The sequence below is a fragment of the Zingiber officinale genome, chromosome 6A (assembly GCF_018446385.1).
Source record: "Zingiber officinale cultivar Zhangliang chromosome 6A, Zo_v1.1, whole genome shotgun sequence".
In the NCBI taxonomy this organism is placed as follows: domain Eukaryota; kingdom Viridiplantae; phylum Streptophyta; class Magnoliopsida; order Zingiberales; family Zingiberaceae; genus Zingiber; species Zingiber officinale.
The window spans coordinates 117,130,927-117,147,673 of record NC_055997.1 but is presented as its reverse complement, the minus strand read 5'-3'; the positions used below and the strand labels follow the sequence as shown (position 1 = coordinate 117,147,673).

General features: G+C 35.3%; 1 protein-coding gene and 1 pseudogene across 1 annotated transcript; both read left to right on the top strand.

Moving 5' to 3' along the window:
- Positions 1–1,391: 1,391 nt before the first annotated feature.
- On the top strand, positions 1,392–4,800 carry LOC121997655 (cell cycle checkpoint control protein RAD9A-like). The gene is made up of 9 exons (XM_042552181.1): positions 1,392–1,583; positions 1,655–1,883; positions 1,967–2,218; positions 2,325–2,440; positions 2,967–3,031; positions 3,109–3,335; positions 3,410–3,557; positions 4,291–4,319; positions 4,449–4,800. The coding sequence occupies exons 1-9, from the start codon at positions 1,479–1,481 to the stop codon at positions 4,574–4,576; spliced, it is 1,299 nt and encodes a 432-aa protein (XP_042408115.1). The 5' UTR covers positions 1,392–1,478; the 3' UTR covers positions 4,577–4,800.
- A 1,421-nt stretch (positions 4,801–6,221) lies between these two features.
- LOC121997654 lies at positions 6,222–12,093 on the top strand (annotated as a pseudogene).
- Positions 12,094–16,747: the final 4,654 nt, after the last annotated feature.

Here is a 16,747-nt window from a genome sequence, read left to right as displayed (position 1 = left end):
CTTCGGTGAAGTAAGGCACAACCATACCTCATGGGCATGACTGAACCATGGGGGTTTCTGTTTTGAGCTATGGAAAGATGCATGGTTGTGTTTGGGAAGTACGATCGGATCGTGTCGCATGCTAGAACTCATGGGAGACATGGGCATACCTGTGAGACATGACCGTACTTTGGCTTAATAAGGCTCACAGGCATGACCATGCTTTGGCAGAATAAGGCATAATCTTGTCTTGCTGGATTCTCTCTAAGCTGAATTCTCTCCAAGCTTGCTCTAATGTCCAAAATGCTTAATTTTGCTCTAAAAATGCATCATGTCAATTAAAATACAAAAAGGAAAAAAAAACAGATCTCCGAACAAAAGAAGTAAAAACAATGAAATCATGTTCATGAAATGCAAGTAAATGTACGAATTCATGGGAGACACCGTCGTGCTTATGAGGCACAACCATGCTTTGGCTGAATAAGGCACAACCTTGCTTTGTTGAATTCTCTCCAAGTTTCCTCTAATGTCCAATATGCTCCATTTTTGTTCCAAAAATCCATTTTATCAATCAAAATACGAAAAGAGAAGATCTCCAAATCAAAAGAGTAAAATCAATTAAATCAAAATGAAATATGATGCGAAAATATAAATCATGCTCATGAAATACAAGTAAATGTACCACAAATAATACTTAAAAATATGCATAATCTATGCACATCATTCACTCATCGACCTAAACAAGTACGATTGGACCCATGTTAGATTTCGAGGATTTCGGAGGCTGCAAAAGTCCAACCATACCCTCTATTATTTATTTTAGGTCTCATCCGTGTTGGCATCGCGTTTATAACAGCAAGAAAATGTATGATAAGTATGGATCTCATTGTAGCAAAGATGACTATGTTCATCCCAGACTCCTCTCACAACACATCCCTAGGCTATGTGAAAGGTGATAAATTACAGTGTCAACTTATAGTCGACCGCCAAGATTATTAGGGTAAGTATCGACCTCAATATCACACAATAGAGAGAAAGTGAGAGACTTGACTAGGTCATGTCTGAACCAAAAAATTATTTTGAAATTAGATATTCTCCAAAAGCGGCTCCGATACATTAGAAATAGAGATGACAATGAGTCAGATTCGGATCGGATTCTATATCCTCCATCTCTATATCTATTAAAAAATCAAATATCTTCTATATTTATAATTTTTCTTCTTTCTATCTAACTATTATTATTCAATAAAAATATATTAAAATTAACATCTTATTTTTATTTTTATATATAACCTTCTCCTAATATAAATATTCAACAAAAATAGTAGATTTTAGAAAAAAAAATCATATATTATTTAATTTAATATTTGAATCAGATATCGGGTATTGATAATTGTTCATATTCTCCTCGTTCGGGTCGGGTATTATTTAATTCTTCCATCACTGTAAAACCCTTCTTTCTCCTCTTCCTCTTCGTCCAGACCTCGACCAAACCAGCCATGGAGCTCTCTCTGAGCGGCAACGCCCTCAAGACTTTCACCCGCTCGATCACCTGCCTCGCGCGCGTCGGCACTGAGCTCGTCCTACTCGCCTCCTCTTCCAAGGTTCCCTCTCGTCTTATCTGTAGCCCTCTCGCTTCTCCCTATGACTCCATCTCCTTTTCCCCCTCACGCAGCTCGAATTCCACACTCTCAACGCCTCCCGATCCGCCTACCAGATCGTCTCCTTCCTTCCCTCTGCCTTCGACGTCTACTCCCTCGCTTCCCCTCCCACCCGCTGTAGCGTCCTCCTGAAATCCCTCTGCTCCGTACTCCGCACTCCCGCCGCCGTAATGGACCGCTTCGACGCCGCTCTTTCCTCTCCGGACGCTGCCAAGCTCCAGTGCACCCTCCACTGCATCAACGGTTAGTCCTCCGCTCCGCTTCTTGCCTTGCCCTAAAAAAAATCGTTCCTTAATCGGCCCTTTCTTATTCCGCGTGGATTTCAGGCGTCAAGAAGACCTATTGGATCACCTGTAACGTTGATCCCGATAGCCAGCACCTATCGCTCGACCGACGGCAGTTCCCAAGCAGTCTCACTGTACGGCCGCGTGACCTCGCTAGGCTGCTTGCCAATTTCCAATCGTCGATGCAGGAAATCACAGTCATTGCGACCGATTCGTTGGTAGTTCCATCAGACGATGGGGATGAGATTGGAGGGAAGGCAGTGGAGCTTCGAAGCTATGTAGATCCTTCTAAAGGTGTGACCTTAGCTTTCTAATTGTATGTACATTCTTCTCCTGGAGTTCTGGACGAGATTCGCTTTTGCATTGCTTACTTGGTCAATTTATTCTTTCCTTTCTGCAGATCATAGTGACGCGACACTGCACACGCAACTTTGGATTGATCCTGCAGAGGAGTTTCTGCAGTATACACACATTGGAGATCCCGTGGATATCACATTCAGCATGAAGGAATTGAAGGTGTTCTGCAGTTTTTTATTCTCTTTTGAATTCTTTCATGCTGTATTGTTAGTGCCGGTCATCTTTGTTATTTTGTCCTCCTGTTGGAAGATCGACTTATTCATTGTAGTTGTTAAACTAGTTAAATGGTGAAAGAACTGGTTTCCATCCTGCGAAAGAGAATAATGCATCTAGAAGCTAAGAAAATCAAATTAATTTAGAGAGAAAAAGAAACAGAATTCAGATTCATACTTGAACCATTATGCAGGAAACAAATTACATGACATGATTCATTCATTCCAAAAATGTGTAAAAGGAACTTCTAACACTGTGTTATATTTATATATAAGCATTTTATATGGGGTCTTAATCCTATTATTATTTGATAGGAATGTGGACTTCAATTTGGTTGTTTTAAGACTTGGTAATTCTGTTGGACCTTTTGCACTGCAATGCTTCAACTAGCAGAAGCTTTTTTCCTTTTGCTTCCCTCTGACTTTCTAGACGCAACTTGTCTAATTATGGTATATATGCTCTTTCAAAATAGGCTTTTCTGACATTTTGTGAAGGGTGTGAAGTTGACATCCATATTTTTTTCAAAAAAGCAGGGGAGTAAGTTTCTAGATTTATTAGCATTATTGCTTTGCTATGAAATCATCCTTCTACTAACTTTATTCTTTGGAAGGAAGACCTATTCTAATGGCACCAAAATTTGGGTTTGATGATGGAACAAATTCAGACTTTGATGCAACCTTAGTTCTTGCTACCATGCTAGTATCTCAACTTAATGATGGCCTAGAGCAACCATCTGTTCCTCCAGTGCCACAATCAGATCCTTCAACGGCTTGTAATGTTAATGCATTACCAGTTTCTAATAATCCTTCTAATCACACCAAAATCTGGTCTGAACTCTCAGGTCTATCTATTTGGTCTTCAATGAGTCTCAAATGTATGTGTCAATTTTAGTATCTTATATTTTTTTCTCAACAGGTAGTGCTGCCAGAAGTTCTGGTAATGCCAGAGAAAATCAAGCTCCAGTTGAAGGAAATCCAAGATCTAGCATGCCTAATGATAGAGGAACACATTATGCGACAAATGATCAGAGAGCACCCAACCTGAGGGAAGACACGCTGGATGTGTATCCTGAATACTGCTTTTTTATCTTTGATTATAGGAACTGATCTATAGTTGCAAGTCCAATTTCGATGATATACTTCTCTGCATAACCTATTTGCATTACCAAGCAGCTAATGAGTTAGATGGCACTGATATACTACATACTATATGTTTTGTCATCTCGAGCTAATAATTTGCAACATGGGACAGGTAAAAAACCCTGATAATGGAGACATTTTCTTGTTTTTCTCCACAGTAGTAGATCACTTGGAGCAATCTGTCGAGGACAATTCATACTGTTTTCTTCATATTCTTTTCTATAGTTAAAATAAATGCATAGTTTGTTCTTACTATAAACTGACAATGGATCTAGATATTGTCCTGGCCATCCTTTTTTTTCTTTTCCCCGTCTCTACTCCGTCTGCTTGCTTTGTTTTGATCATAATTTTTTCTAGTTACCCTTCCTCCTAACATCAAATATAGTGATCATGCTACATTGCTACTCTATGGTAATCATCTATTGATTAAAAAAGTTTGTTTTTGCTATTGAAAGATCATTTGTTGGTGTGATCCTCGAAGTAATTTTGTATTATCATGTGAATCTACAGATTCTATCATTTGACTTGGGCATTTTCGTTTGCAACCTGCATTCAGGGATATGCATAGGAAACATGGAAAATTGAGTATCATTCAATCTTTTGATGTCCTTCCATATCAGATATCTGAGTTTTCCCTTTACTCCGATAAAATTTCAGACAACAGCGCTTCGAATCCAACCAGAGAGGTGAGGAACAGAGGAAGAGTTGATTATAGGAACAAAAATATTTAGAAACTCGAGTCTTTCGAACTACAATTACTAGTTATTTGCTGCTTTATGCTTCACTGGTTTCACTCAATTTGCTTCCTTTTGCAGAAAGGGCGGATGCCGATACGAATCCCCTATCACAGCATTATCCTAGTAACTGGGTTGGTGCCATGGACGAGGAAGAAGAAGATGAGGAAGAGTTGTTTGTACAATCAACGCCTCAATTCGATGACTAACACGAAGAGGTTCGCATCTAACTAGCTCGCAAGATGCTGAATTTTAGTTGTCATCCAGCACGGTATTGCACTTGTTCTTATAGTCGGATCCCATCAATTTTTGTGGGTTTGTAGTCTGAAGGTTCAACATTCTTCTTATTATTCTCTTTCTTTTTGATTAAAAGAAGGCTTTGCTAAAACTATCAGCAAATTTAAATAATTAGGAGTATTTTGATGATTTAAAATTCTCGAAGGTATTTTAAAAGAAATGGAGATTTACTTTTATAAATTTTAGTGTATTTACTTTACAAAATAAGAGCGATTTAATGTTGTTTTTTGAGATAAACATAATACATTTTGATTTATATTCGTATGACTTAATGTTATAATTATTGTATAATATTTAGGTTTATGGGTGATAAAAAAAATTGGCTCGATCTCTAATTTAATATAACATTTTTCGTGTAAACCGGAAAAAAAATATTTATAATTTATATAGATGTAATTAACCCTTGTTTAGCAATTGGATCATGTTGGATTTAAAACCGGTCACCCTGTATTCATCGTTACATGATTTGGCTAATCAGTATTTTATTTGGGGTAGGGTGATAGATAAAAGATTTAGAGTTCGAAATTCAATCGTAATGTATTATTGAGATTTTTTTTCTTAATAAGTAGCGGACTTGATGTGCACATTTCTGATTTATCTTGATGGTTGTTGAAAAATTTTCATAAGATCGAGTTAGTTATTCTACGTTCGATGTTATCAAATCTAGTTAATCATTTGTTTCTTAATGGGTAGTGAATCTGACAAGGTTGATCGATTTTTATATGTATTTTCCCAATTTATTTAGATGGTTAGTGAAAAATTATCGTGAGGTCGCGTGATTAATGAACGTTGGATTTAGAAATTTTAATCTATTTATTAAATGAGTATTATTACTCATACTTGAATTTTAGTTTCTTAAATATCAAATTAACATTACTGAAAATTAAAAAATATTTTAAAAACATATTTTGGATATTGTAAAAATAAGTGTCTTTTATTTTCATCTTAAAAGAGTATTCTATTTTGAAAAATATTTAAACAATATTTTATTTTATTTTAAAAATATTTTTTTTTATGTTGTAACAGCTTTAGTTAAACTTATTGTGACTTAGTAGTGATCAAAATTCTTAAGACATAAATAGTTTTAATTAAAATTATTATTATTTTTAATTGACATAATGTATTTTATTTTTTGAACAGATTAATTTTAGGGACACATCCCATCGGTCATGATGATAATCCTATATAATTCACTTAGTTAAGTCTCAATTCTGAAAATTTTGAAATCTCCGTGGAGGTCTAACCACTGCATTAATACCAATCGGAATAATGAATTGATGGATTTTTACCAAATTAAATAATTTTAATTAATATTTAATCATTTCTAATCAATATTAAAATAATTTGAACTGAATTTTTAAGAGTATTTTCAATATATTTTAACGACCAAAATTAATACAACAGCAATAAAGCTATTTTAGAGAGAAAAATGAGTGCCCTTTTTAATTTTATTATTATTATTTTTCAAAATAACAAAAATGATTTTTACCCTTTTATGAGGATATTTTTTAAAATACAATTTATATATATATTGTTTTTCCAAGAGTTGATATCCGATCTATCTTTCGCTGGCCAGCCTGGCCTTCAAGAAGTCCCTCAGTTATGAAAGTCCTCAGTCGTCAGTCGAGGCGAAGACAAGAAGGCGGCGATGGCGTGCGGCGCTGTAAGCTTCCGTTTCCTCTCGCCTCGGATGCCTCTGGCTTTCGTTCCCTCCGGTTTGTCTTCCTCTCCTCCTTCCTCTTCCTTCTCCATGTCGGCCGATGCTGCTGCTCCCCTCAAAATTAGGGCAGCAAGGGCGCCGCAGCCGATGCTTCCCCTGAACCCCCGCGATCCCTTCCTCTCCAAGCTGGCCGAAGCGGCTGCTGCCGCACCCGACCCTTTGGCTTTGGCGTCGTCCGGCAATCGCGACATGCCGCCCTACCTCGATCTCTTTGCCTCCCCGACGCTCATGGCTAGTCCAGCACAGGTACTTTCTAGATCGGTTTCATTTTATTCTGCTATATTTTGAAATATTAATTATAATTCCGGGCGATTTGAGTAAAAAAAAAGTTTTTTATACCGGGATCAGGATTGAATGTTATGGGAGGTACGAATAGATGGATCGTATAGTTTATCTTTCTGTTCGTTGAATTCGAAGTATTAATTTGGGTGCTGAGGATTTGTGGTTTTTTCATTCAGCACCGGAACAAATCTTCTGGGAGGTCCGCAGTGATGGAAACGAGAGCGTTCATAAACATAAAATTGTAGGTTATTACAAAACGTTTAATTTGTAAGGATTTTCTCCTTTAAAAAGGAAAGAATTTATCTTATAAGATGGAAATGGGTTATCTTAGTAAGTTTGATAGGTGAAATTTTGTTTTAAAAAAAGGAAAATAGCAATTGGTTCAGTTGAGTTAGCTAGGGAATTGGATGAAGATTTTCAAATGGTCGTGGCAAGGGTAAAAGTTGTTTGTAATACCACCTCGAGCAACAAAAAACTGTAACATTCTGGTGTTTGAATCAACTGCCATATAAGAAAAAAAGAGTTTTTCTTTCTTTTTATGTAAATGTTAGTTGAGTTCATTGGATGTGTTTTAGAATTGTTTTCAAGTTTCTGCAACATTGTTTATTTATCTATGGAAATCTATAATGGAGCCTTGGCGCAATGGTAAATTGCTTTGTGACCAAAAGGTCACGGGTTCGAATCCTTGAAACAACCTCTTGTAAAAAGCAGGGTAAGACTGTATACAATGAATCCTTCCTCGGGATCCCGCATGGCGGGAGCTTCGTGCACCGGGCTATCCTTTTATGTACTACATTAGATTTTTTGGTAATATAACTATGCACTAGTTGCATTCCAAACATTTGATTTATTAGTACCATAAATTTGGTGTCTACATTACAAGCACCTGTTTTGGTGTCTTTCATGTTCAGGAAATAACTATTGTAACTTTTAGCAACGTTCAAAATATCAAGCCGTGCTGAAATTCAATTTTTATTTGGGACGATATTAATTTGGTACTATGCTGATGTTTTGACATAAGGTGCTGGTGAAAAATTGAATGCAAAAGAAGGAAGCAGATAAAGAAGAAGAAAAAAGAAACACAACTATATATCTAAGCTAACTTTGTATCCGATCTGGAATGATATAGTTCTGATGTTGTATTGAATGAACCCAAACTGCAGAAATAACAAACAATATTTCAATTTATCTCGACACATATTTTAGCATGCTAAGAGGTATTGAGTGGCAACATAACATGACAGTCATTACCATTACTAAATACTTGGTAAATTATCTTTGTTGAGCATTATCAATCTTTGCTAATTTATGTGAACAATAAGTTTCGACCATGTCGCTTGGTACATTGGGCATGACATGAGATATCAAATCATTATTTTTAGTTTACATTGACAATTTAAATGTTATAGTCAGATTGTTTAGCTTTTTGATTAACAGAAGTACTCTCTTCCTTTTCATTATAGCATAATCTCTCTCACTTTTCATTCATAAGAGTTCTTTCCTATCTTAGGTATCATCTTAGGAAATAATTTAACTACAATGGAATAAAATCACTGAAGTTAGCTGTGTTTAAATGCTGCAGCAAAAAAGTACCTCATACAAAATATTTTCCTCGTTTCATTATTGGCAGAATGAAATATAAATGCCGATATAGTTAAACAAGAACATCAGCATTGAATTTCCTAGCTATGTAAAAGTTTAAAATAGCAACAATGACCTTACCTTTCTGCAACAACATCAATTCCAGCACTGACATTGGTATTTTGAATCTTGATCCTCTTCCTTTGTGTGTTAGATTATTTTGTTTTTATGTTCACAAGTTGCTGGATATATTTATGGTGTTGCATTTTTGGTACTCTTTATATAGCCTATTCTTTATATATTGAGTAGGTATATTCAATAAAAATTGGCATAGATTGGTTCTTCTTCTAAATATCACATCATATTATTTCCTTTTTGCTACAATTAATGGTGAGCTATAATCATTGTATCTGCAATTTCAAATAACCTCAGTTTTTCTCTGCTTACATGTTATTGCCATGTTTTTTTTTTAAATTCTAAAGTTGCTTTGTTTTTTTTCCTCTTTATTTAATTAGAAAATATAAGTTTATTTTTTTCAATATACTTATGGTTTTTGTTTTATAAACCTTGATTAGGTAGAACGTTCTGTTTCTTATAATGAACATGACCAAGAACACCTCCCCCAGATTTGCCGTCATTACTTCTTCATGGACGAGTTGTCTACATTGGCATGCCGGTCAGTCTTGAAGCATAATTTTCAATTGCATGTGATTGATAGCTATATTCTTGTCATCACCTAATGGATTTTACTGTTTCAGAAATGAGAAATGTTTTCCCACCATGAAGTTTTTGAGATTTCTTGTCAATACTAATATATTTTTTTTTACAAAGTTCAAGAAGAAAAACACTTGAGAAATGCACTTTTCATGGATCAAAAGGTGGCCCATAAAATGGTAGTGCCAATAAGTATGGCAAACTTCCTGTACTAAGTGCTATCAGGAAAGATATTCCTCTGATACTCTTCATTTACCAACTGTGCCCTTATTGGACATTCAACATTAACACTCCAAGTTGAACATCAACAGCCTTGTTAACCAGTTGACAAGTTAAGCTTGTAGAAAATGAGATTGCAAATACCCAGACCCATACTTGTGTCAAACAATAATACCTGAATCAGAATAACATAAATTACCACCATGTATAAAAGATTGGACATATGACATCAAAAACATTGGAGGACTTGAATCGGTTTTAGTGTACGTCATGAAGTCATAGAAGAGACGGAATAAAGGGTTAGGAGAGTACCAACTTTTTACTTTTCCTTATTGTTTTTTAGTATAGTGAGGAATAGAATTATTTACTTGACAATTTTTGTTGTCTGTGTGCAAGTAAAGTAATCAACCACATGGTCCAAGTGCCAACAATTTGTATTGCCTTTTTCTTTTCATTTATTAAATATAAAACTTTTGTGCACACATATATTCTCCTACTCCCCCTTCCAGTATGTTAAATCAAATTTCCTTCAACTATAAACAATTTCTTTTTAACAATAATCACATATTCATTATTTTGAACAGGTTTCATTTTTTCTGACTATCCAATCTTCTATGGAGCATTAATTATAATATTATAGTTCTCAGGTCAATCTTTGCACTTCTACAACTTCATCCTTATTCCTTGGAATTTTTATTTACTATAATACCTACGTCATCATTGAAAAAAATGGAAAGTAGGGGAAATGTTGAGTGTCCGAATGTGGTTGTTGAATTTTAATCTCTTTTGCTTTTAATTAATAGCTGATGGTTTTGCTATGATGTCACTGTCATAACTTATTAAATGAAGAAGCTTGATAATCACAATAAGAGTGTTGAATTTCTATTTCTGATTTTTGCAAATGTAGCAGAGAAATTTATATTATAGGTGATGGATATGCTATGAATTCTGTCATTATATTTCTTCTAATCTTTACCATCTTCACTTTTACTACTCTTTTGACATGATAGATATGATTCCTGTTGAACTAACCCATCTATTGTGGACAGTTGGTGCCAGTTGTTACAGAGCTCGTGATTGCACAATTGCTTTACTTGCAATGGATGGATGCAAAAGAACCTATTTTTGTCTACATTAATTCGACTAGAACAACACGGGATGATGGTCAAACTGTAAGAAGCCATTTTACCATTTCTCTCGCTTTTACCTAAATCAAGGAAAACTGACATGCTCAAATTTGAGTCAATTTTTGCGGTCTATATTTTCACAAGATAGACCTATAGATACTGTGTTGTTTGCATTACATATATTATGTGAATATTTCATTTTAACCCCATGGTTTACTCACTTTTTGAAAATTCACCATAGTTTTATAACCTTCAATATGCGTTCCAGAGTTTGCGAAGTGAAGCTTGGTATATGAAATTTCCCTGATATGTGTACAATTAGGAATAGAAACCAATGCTCCATTATAAAAATTAGGAATTTCAGTTTATTATGCAGGATTTAGGCTAACTCACTGAAAGTAATCTTGGCTATTCTTCCATACATACTCCTTATGAATAAGGTTCTATATTTTAGCTCTGATTTAGTGCTTTTGGTGTTTCTAATCCTCAGTTTGCTCACCGTTAGCCTTTTGAATTATGGCTTTGGTGTTCTGGCGCAAATATAATGTTAGATTGTTTGGTGTGTTTCTTATTTGCACAACAGATCTTTTTTTGCTAACATATGAATGGACAAAATTTAGACGTATCTGTGTATTAGCTTAAATTAATCTATGGAAATATTCTAGAGAGTTGCTAATCGCAATCAAATTGTGATTGGCCAGTGGTGATTGCAGTCTTTCTGCTTCACCTCTTTATTTGCATGATCTGTTGCTGGATATTCTGACTGGCTAATATTAATCAAGTTAATGAACATATTTAATATGTTAAAGAAAAAAATGTTCAGTATCTTCAACTTTTACAGGTAGCATTGGAAAAGAAGGTTTTATTATTTATGATGCTATAAAGCATATAAAGAATGAGGTATGTCCTATCGTCCATTGGTCCATGCCTTTCCACTTCACTTCTTTTTATTTTTTATTGTTTGAAATGAATAATAAAATCTAAAAAATCCCAAATAATTAACTTTTGATTCTCAGTCGTGACCATAGACTTCTGATATCGCTAGGGCAGATATTGATTTGGTAAAACCGACTGTGCATATTGGCCCTAGCCTTCTCCGGATACCCAGAAATCTTCCTGAAGATCGAAGCTTGAACCTCGTCGGGGGCTCCGGTATCGATCTCCTCGCTCCAGACCGCTGCAAGAGCGTCTAGGAGAGAGGGTGTGTCCAGGAAGACATTTTTTGGAACGATGTGCAGCTTGCCATCGTGGATAAAAATGGGATTGCCAGCCGTATCCAGTTCGAGCCTGCGGGGAAGAGCAAAGGCGGCTTCTATGAGGAGGAACTCGCCATCGGAGTCCCAGACGCGAGCGGTGAGGGAGGGAACGGCGGAAGTGCGGTGAATAGGAGGGCGACAACGAGCCATTCGTCATCGAGTCGCCGAAGCAGAGTTTGCCGTGGAGGTGGGGAACAGGGGGCGAGTGGCAGAGGACCCATGGGGCGTCGAGGGAGGATCGGAGGGAGAGGGCGAAGGGTTCGTGCTGTCACACGTAGCCACTGGAGAGGGGGGAGAGGAGGGAGTGGAGGTCGAGTGAGCGGAGGGCGGAGAGGTCCTCCTGTGGGGGATGGGCGGTCTGGAGATCGGGGTAGATGGCGTAGAGTACGGTATCATCGGGGACACGGTGGATCGGTGAAAGAAGAGGGCGGCGAAGGTGGGCTTCATGTCAATGGCTTTAATGTGTTGTGAAAAACCCAATTAAAATCCATTTGCTCCACTCAAATATCTAATAAAACATACGAAATAAATTCTCCTTAATTAAATATAAGAAAAGTAAAATTTTATAAATAATTGTGGACTGCCAAATATTATAACAATAAATAAAATTTGTAATTATTATAAATTTATAAATAATTATGATATTTACGACCTTCTACCACTCCCTCTCTCTTGTATATAAACTCCTAGCTCGAACTTGGCATCGCGTTTCGACACAGCGATCACTCCCTCTCCATTCCAGTCTTAGGTTGGAAGTTAGGTCTCCACGTTCATCCTCTGGTAAGTCCGTATTTTATCTTGCATTCTGTTGAAGATCGATCTTTCTTTTCTTCGCTGTTCGATGTCTGTTATTCTAACTAATTTAATCGCCTAACAGCGCTCTTTGTTCATCTGATTTCTCTATTTTTTTAGTTTCTTGTTTATTTTATTTGCCGTGCCGTTGAAGATCGATCTTTCTTTTGTTTCTCTTGATTGGGTTGTTGTTCGATTTCTGCCATTCTAACTAATTTAATTGCCTATCAGCTCTCTGCGTTCATCCTCTGGAAAGTCCGATTCTCCATTTTAATAGGTTCTTTTTATTTTATCCGACATTGCTGATTAGTATGCTGTCCAATTTCTGCCATTCTAACTAATTTGATCAAGAACATCAATCTTCTTCTTTGCTTCGCTGAGCTATGGAGGGTTAAATTTGTTTTTTATCCATATTTATAGAAGAGATTTTAATTTTGTTTGTTTTTTATAGCTTGATCAGAAAAAACTAAACTTGTAAGTATTGCTTATTTAATTTCTTAATTAGCTGGTGTGAGATTTAAACTCTAAGAATTATTTATTTAATTTACCAGTTAAATTGCATAACTATTTTTTGATCTTCTGGATTACGATATTAGGTGATATACGAGTCTAATAATGATTTGTACAGATCTCCTCGGGTCATAGTGTTTTTTCTCTGAGTGGGCAAGTTTCTTGCCCTTCTTGCTGCTCTCTGCAACCTCGTAATCAACAAGCTCAAGCTCAGGGACAACAGAAGGGTGCAGAGAGCAGCAAGAAGGGCAAGAAACTTGTCCACTCAGAGAAAAAACACTATGACCTGAGGAGATCTGTACAAATCATTATTAGACTCATATATCACCTAATATCATAATCCAGAAGATCAGAAAATAGTTATGCAATTTAACTGGTAAATTAAATAAATAATTCTTAGAGTTTAAATCTCACACCAGCTAATTAAGAAATTAAATAAGCAATACTTACAAGTTTAGTTTGCTTACCCTCATTACTGCATCATTAATATTTTTGCCAAGCTTTCCTTATCCTTTTTGCTTTCTCTGCCGGTCATTTTTCTGATCAAGCTATAAAAAACAAACAAAATTAAAATCTCTTCTATAAATATGGATAAAAAACAAATTTAACCCACCATAGCTCAGCGAAGCAAAGAAGAAGATTGATGTTCTTGATCAAATTAGTTAGAATGACAGAAATTGGACAGCATACTAATCAGCAATGTCGGATAAAATAAAAAGAACCTATTAAAATGGAGAATCGGACTTTCCAGAGGATGAACGCAGAGAGCTGATAGGCAATTAAATTAGTTAGAATGGCAGAAATCGAACAACAACCCAATCAAGAGAAACAAAAGAAAGATCGATCTTCAACGGCACGGCAAATAAAATAAACAAGAAACTAAAAAAATAGAGAAATCAGATGAACAAAGAGCGCTGTTAGGCGATTAAATTAGTTAGAATGACAGACATCGAACAGCGAAAAAAAGAAAGATCGATCTTCAACAGAACGCCAGATAAAATACGGACTTACCAGAGGATGAACGCGGAGACTTAACTTCCAACCTAAGACTGGAATGGAGAGGGAGTGATCGCTGTGTCGAAACGCGATGCCGAATTCGAGTTAGGAGTTTATATACAAGAAAGAGGGAGTGGTAGAAGGTCGTAAATATTATAATTATTTATAAATTTATAATAATTACAAATTTTATTTATTGTTATAATATTTGGCATTCCACAATTATTTATAAAATTTTACTTTTCTTATATTTAATTAAGGAGAAAAAAATGATTTTATGCAGTTTTATTTCTGTTTTACAGAAATGCTCCTCGTAATTAACAAGCTCAAGTTCAAGGACAATAAAAAGATGCAGAGAGCAGCAAGAAGGGCAAGAAACTTGCCTACTCAGAGAAAAAATACTATGACCTGAGGAAAGCGAGCAGCAAGAAGTACAAGAAACTTGCCCACTCAAAAAAAAAAACACTATGATCTGAGGAAAGAGAGCAGCAAGAAGGACAAGAAACTTTGCTCACTCAAAAAAAAAACACTATGATCTGAGGAAAGAGAGCAGCAAGAAGGCCAAGAAAGACAAGAAACTTGCCCATTAAAAAAAAAACACTATGACCCGAGAAAATGAAGCTCGAGTACATATACATCTAAATACAGAAACATAGACATACTCTGCCTCTGCTACTGCCCTTTTAGTGTTTCGATGGATTGGTCGAGTTGTTCGACAGCTACTTTTTAGTGCTGGGAATTGTTTTCTTCCTTTGCATGCTGTATCTTTTTTGCTGAGAATTATTTTTTTTCCGTTTTGTTCTTTGATTTGTGTGTGCAGAATTTAAGTGTAGGAAATTGATGAATCTTTGAAACTGAAGCGTTGAACTGCTTGTTCCTTTTGTGGGTTGGTTTGCTGCATGACAGATTATCAACCTGCTTTAGAATTTGAATTGCATTATCAGCTGTTCATTCGATTAGTAGTTGATATTCTTTTAGTTAATTTTTTAAATATAAGTTGATATTCTTTAAACCAAGCCTTTCACTTGGAGCTAGTGACTTGTACTGAGGTTCATGTTGCCCAGGCATGCCAAACTATCCATCAAGTGTTGGATCTCTATCCATATTGCCCGTGCATGTCACAAAAACAGTGATTATTTATGTGCGACTTTAACTGATTATCTCAAAATGTAGGCGATCGTCAATTTTGTATGAGGCTGAGATGTCGTGTCGATATATGAAGCTGATGTTGAAGACGCCGAACAAATCCGGAGTTGGAGTCTGAATGATTAGGGGTGGTTCTCAGAAAAATTAGGCTCGGAGCACAATTATAAATTTTGCCATTTGGATCCTCTTGTATTAATTTGAAAAATCAAATATATATTAAAAAAATTAATTAAATATCAAAGTAAATCAAAATATGTAATTGAAGAAACTATGTATTAGATAACATTTTACATTATTTTTCAAAATAACTTATTCAACAATCAAAATCATTTAAAATGTACTCTTCTTGCGTTTTTTTAAGCAAAGTCATCAATTATATCGTCATATGAGATATCTTTCAATATGTTTTTTAATGCAAAGGATTGCTAAGACATTCAATCTTTCTTACTCATTGTAATTCTCAAATAAGATTTCAATAATTTTAACTTTGAAAAGCTCCTTTCAGCTGATGTTACAGTCACAGGAATAGTCAGTCAAATTTGATAGGCACTCACGATCATAGGGAAATTATCCATTTTTAATGTAAACTCTAAAATTTTAATGGTTGTTTAAGATTTATTTGTCATATGCTTTCAGAGATAGCATTTCTTGCAATATTCATAATTCCAAAAGTAGATCATATGCATCAATATCAGACATATCATCCTTTTTTTAGAGCAGATTCAAGATTCACACAATATTTTCTCAAATCATCTTCATCAAATGCCATTAACTGTTCTCCATCGAACAAGAATCCAAACATCTCTTCAAAAGTATTCAATTGTTCAAATCTGCTCCTCAACTCCATAAGAGCAATATCTACCACAACAAGAAAATAATCAGCCCTAAAGCATTCTTCAGCTTTTTATGGTTCTCTTTCAGTATTAACAATCTTATCAAATTGTCTTTTTCTAGAAGTTTGTCGTCGCTCAGGAAATATAGGATCAACTCCTATATTGGAAGCAATTTTTTTTAGTAGAATTTATGGCTGATGCAAATCCTTTTCCCCTACAATTCTCAAAAAAAGAAACATGCCCTTTCAATTGTTTCACCGCAACATCAATTCGCATCGTTTCATATTGTAAGGATTTATTGACCGAGTTTATGTTGTAGAGAATATCGTACCAAATTACCAAGCTTAACAAAAATTCAAAGCTGCTAAGTTCATGTGTTGCTAACAATCTAGCATCCCTTGATAATCTTGCATCATCAGTTAAATCAGCTACTTTAAATAAAACTTCTCTGATTTGCTCAACTTGTGATTTAATGGCTTTAACACTTTTGATATGACTTTCCCACCTCGCGGTGCACAAGACTTAAGTGTCAAATTATCCAAACAATCAAGTAAAATACTCCAACGTTTTGTAGAATTGGAGAACACTGTATAATACATGTATTGACATGCTCCAAAAAAAGATTTTACTTTAACACAAGATTTTACCATATCACAAATAATCAAATTAAGATAATGACTACCACATGACAAGTAAAAGGCTCTCGGATTTATATCGAACAATATTTTCTAAACGCCTTGGTGTTTTCTTTTCATATTAGAGTCATTATCATAATCTTATCCTTTAATGATTATTAATATCAAGGCCAAGAGAGTGTAATGCATCACATAATTAATTGAAAAGACTTAATCCACTCGTGTTTCCAACATTCAGAAATTCTATAAAGTACTTCTTAATTTTTACAGGA

Coding starts and splice junctions, on each gene's coding strand:
- LOC121997655 (XM_042552181.1), top strand. CDS start 1,479: ATGGAGCTCTCTCTGAGCGGCAACGCCCTCAAGACTTTCACCCGCTCG. Junction 1,584..1,654: donor TACTCGCCTCCTCTTCCAAG/GTTCCCTCTCGT, acceptor CCCCTCACGCAG/CTCGAATTCCACACTCTCAA. Junction 3,336..3,409: donor AATCTGGTCTGAACTCTCAG/GTCTATCTATTT, acceptor TTTTCTCAACAG/GTAGTGCTGCCAGAAGTTCT.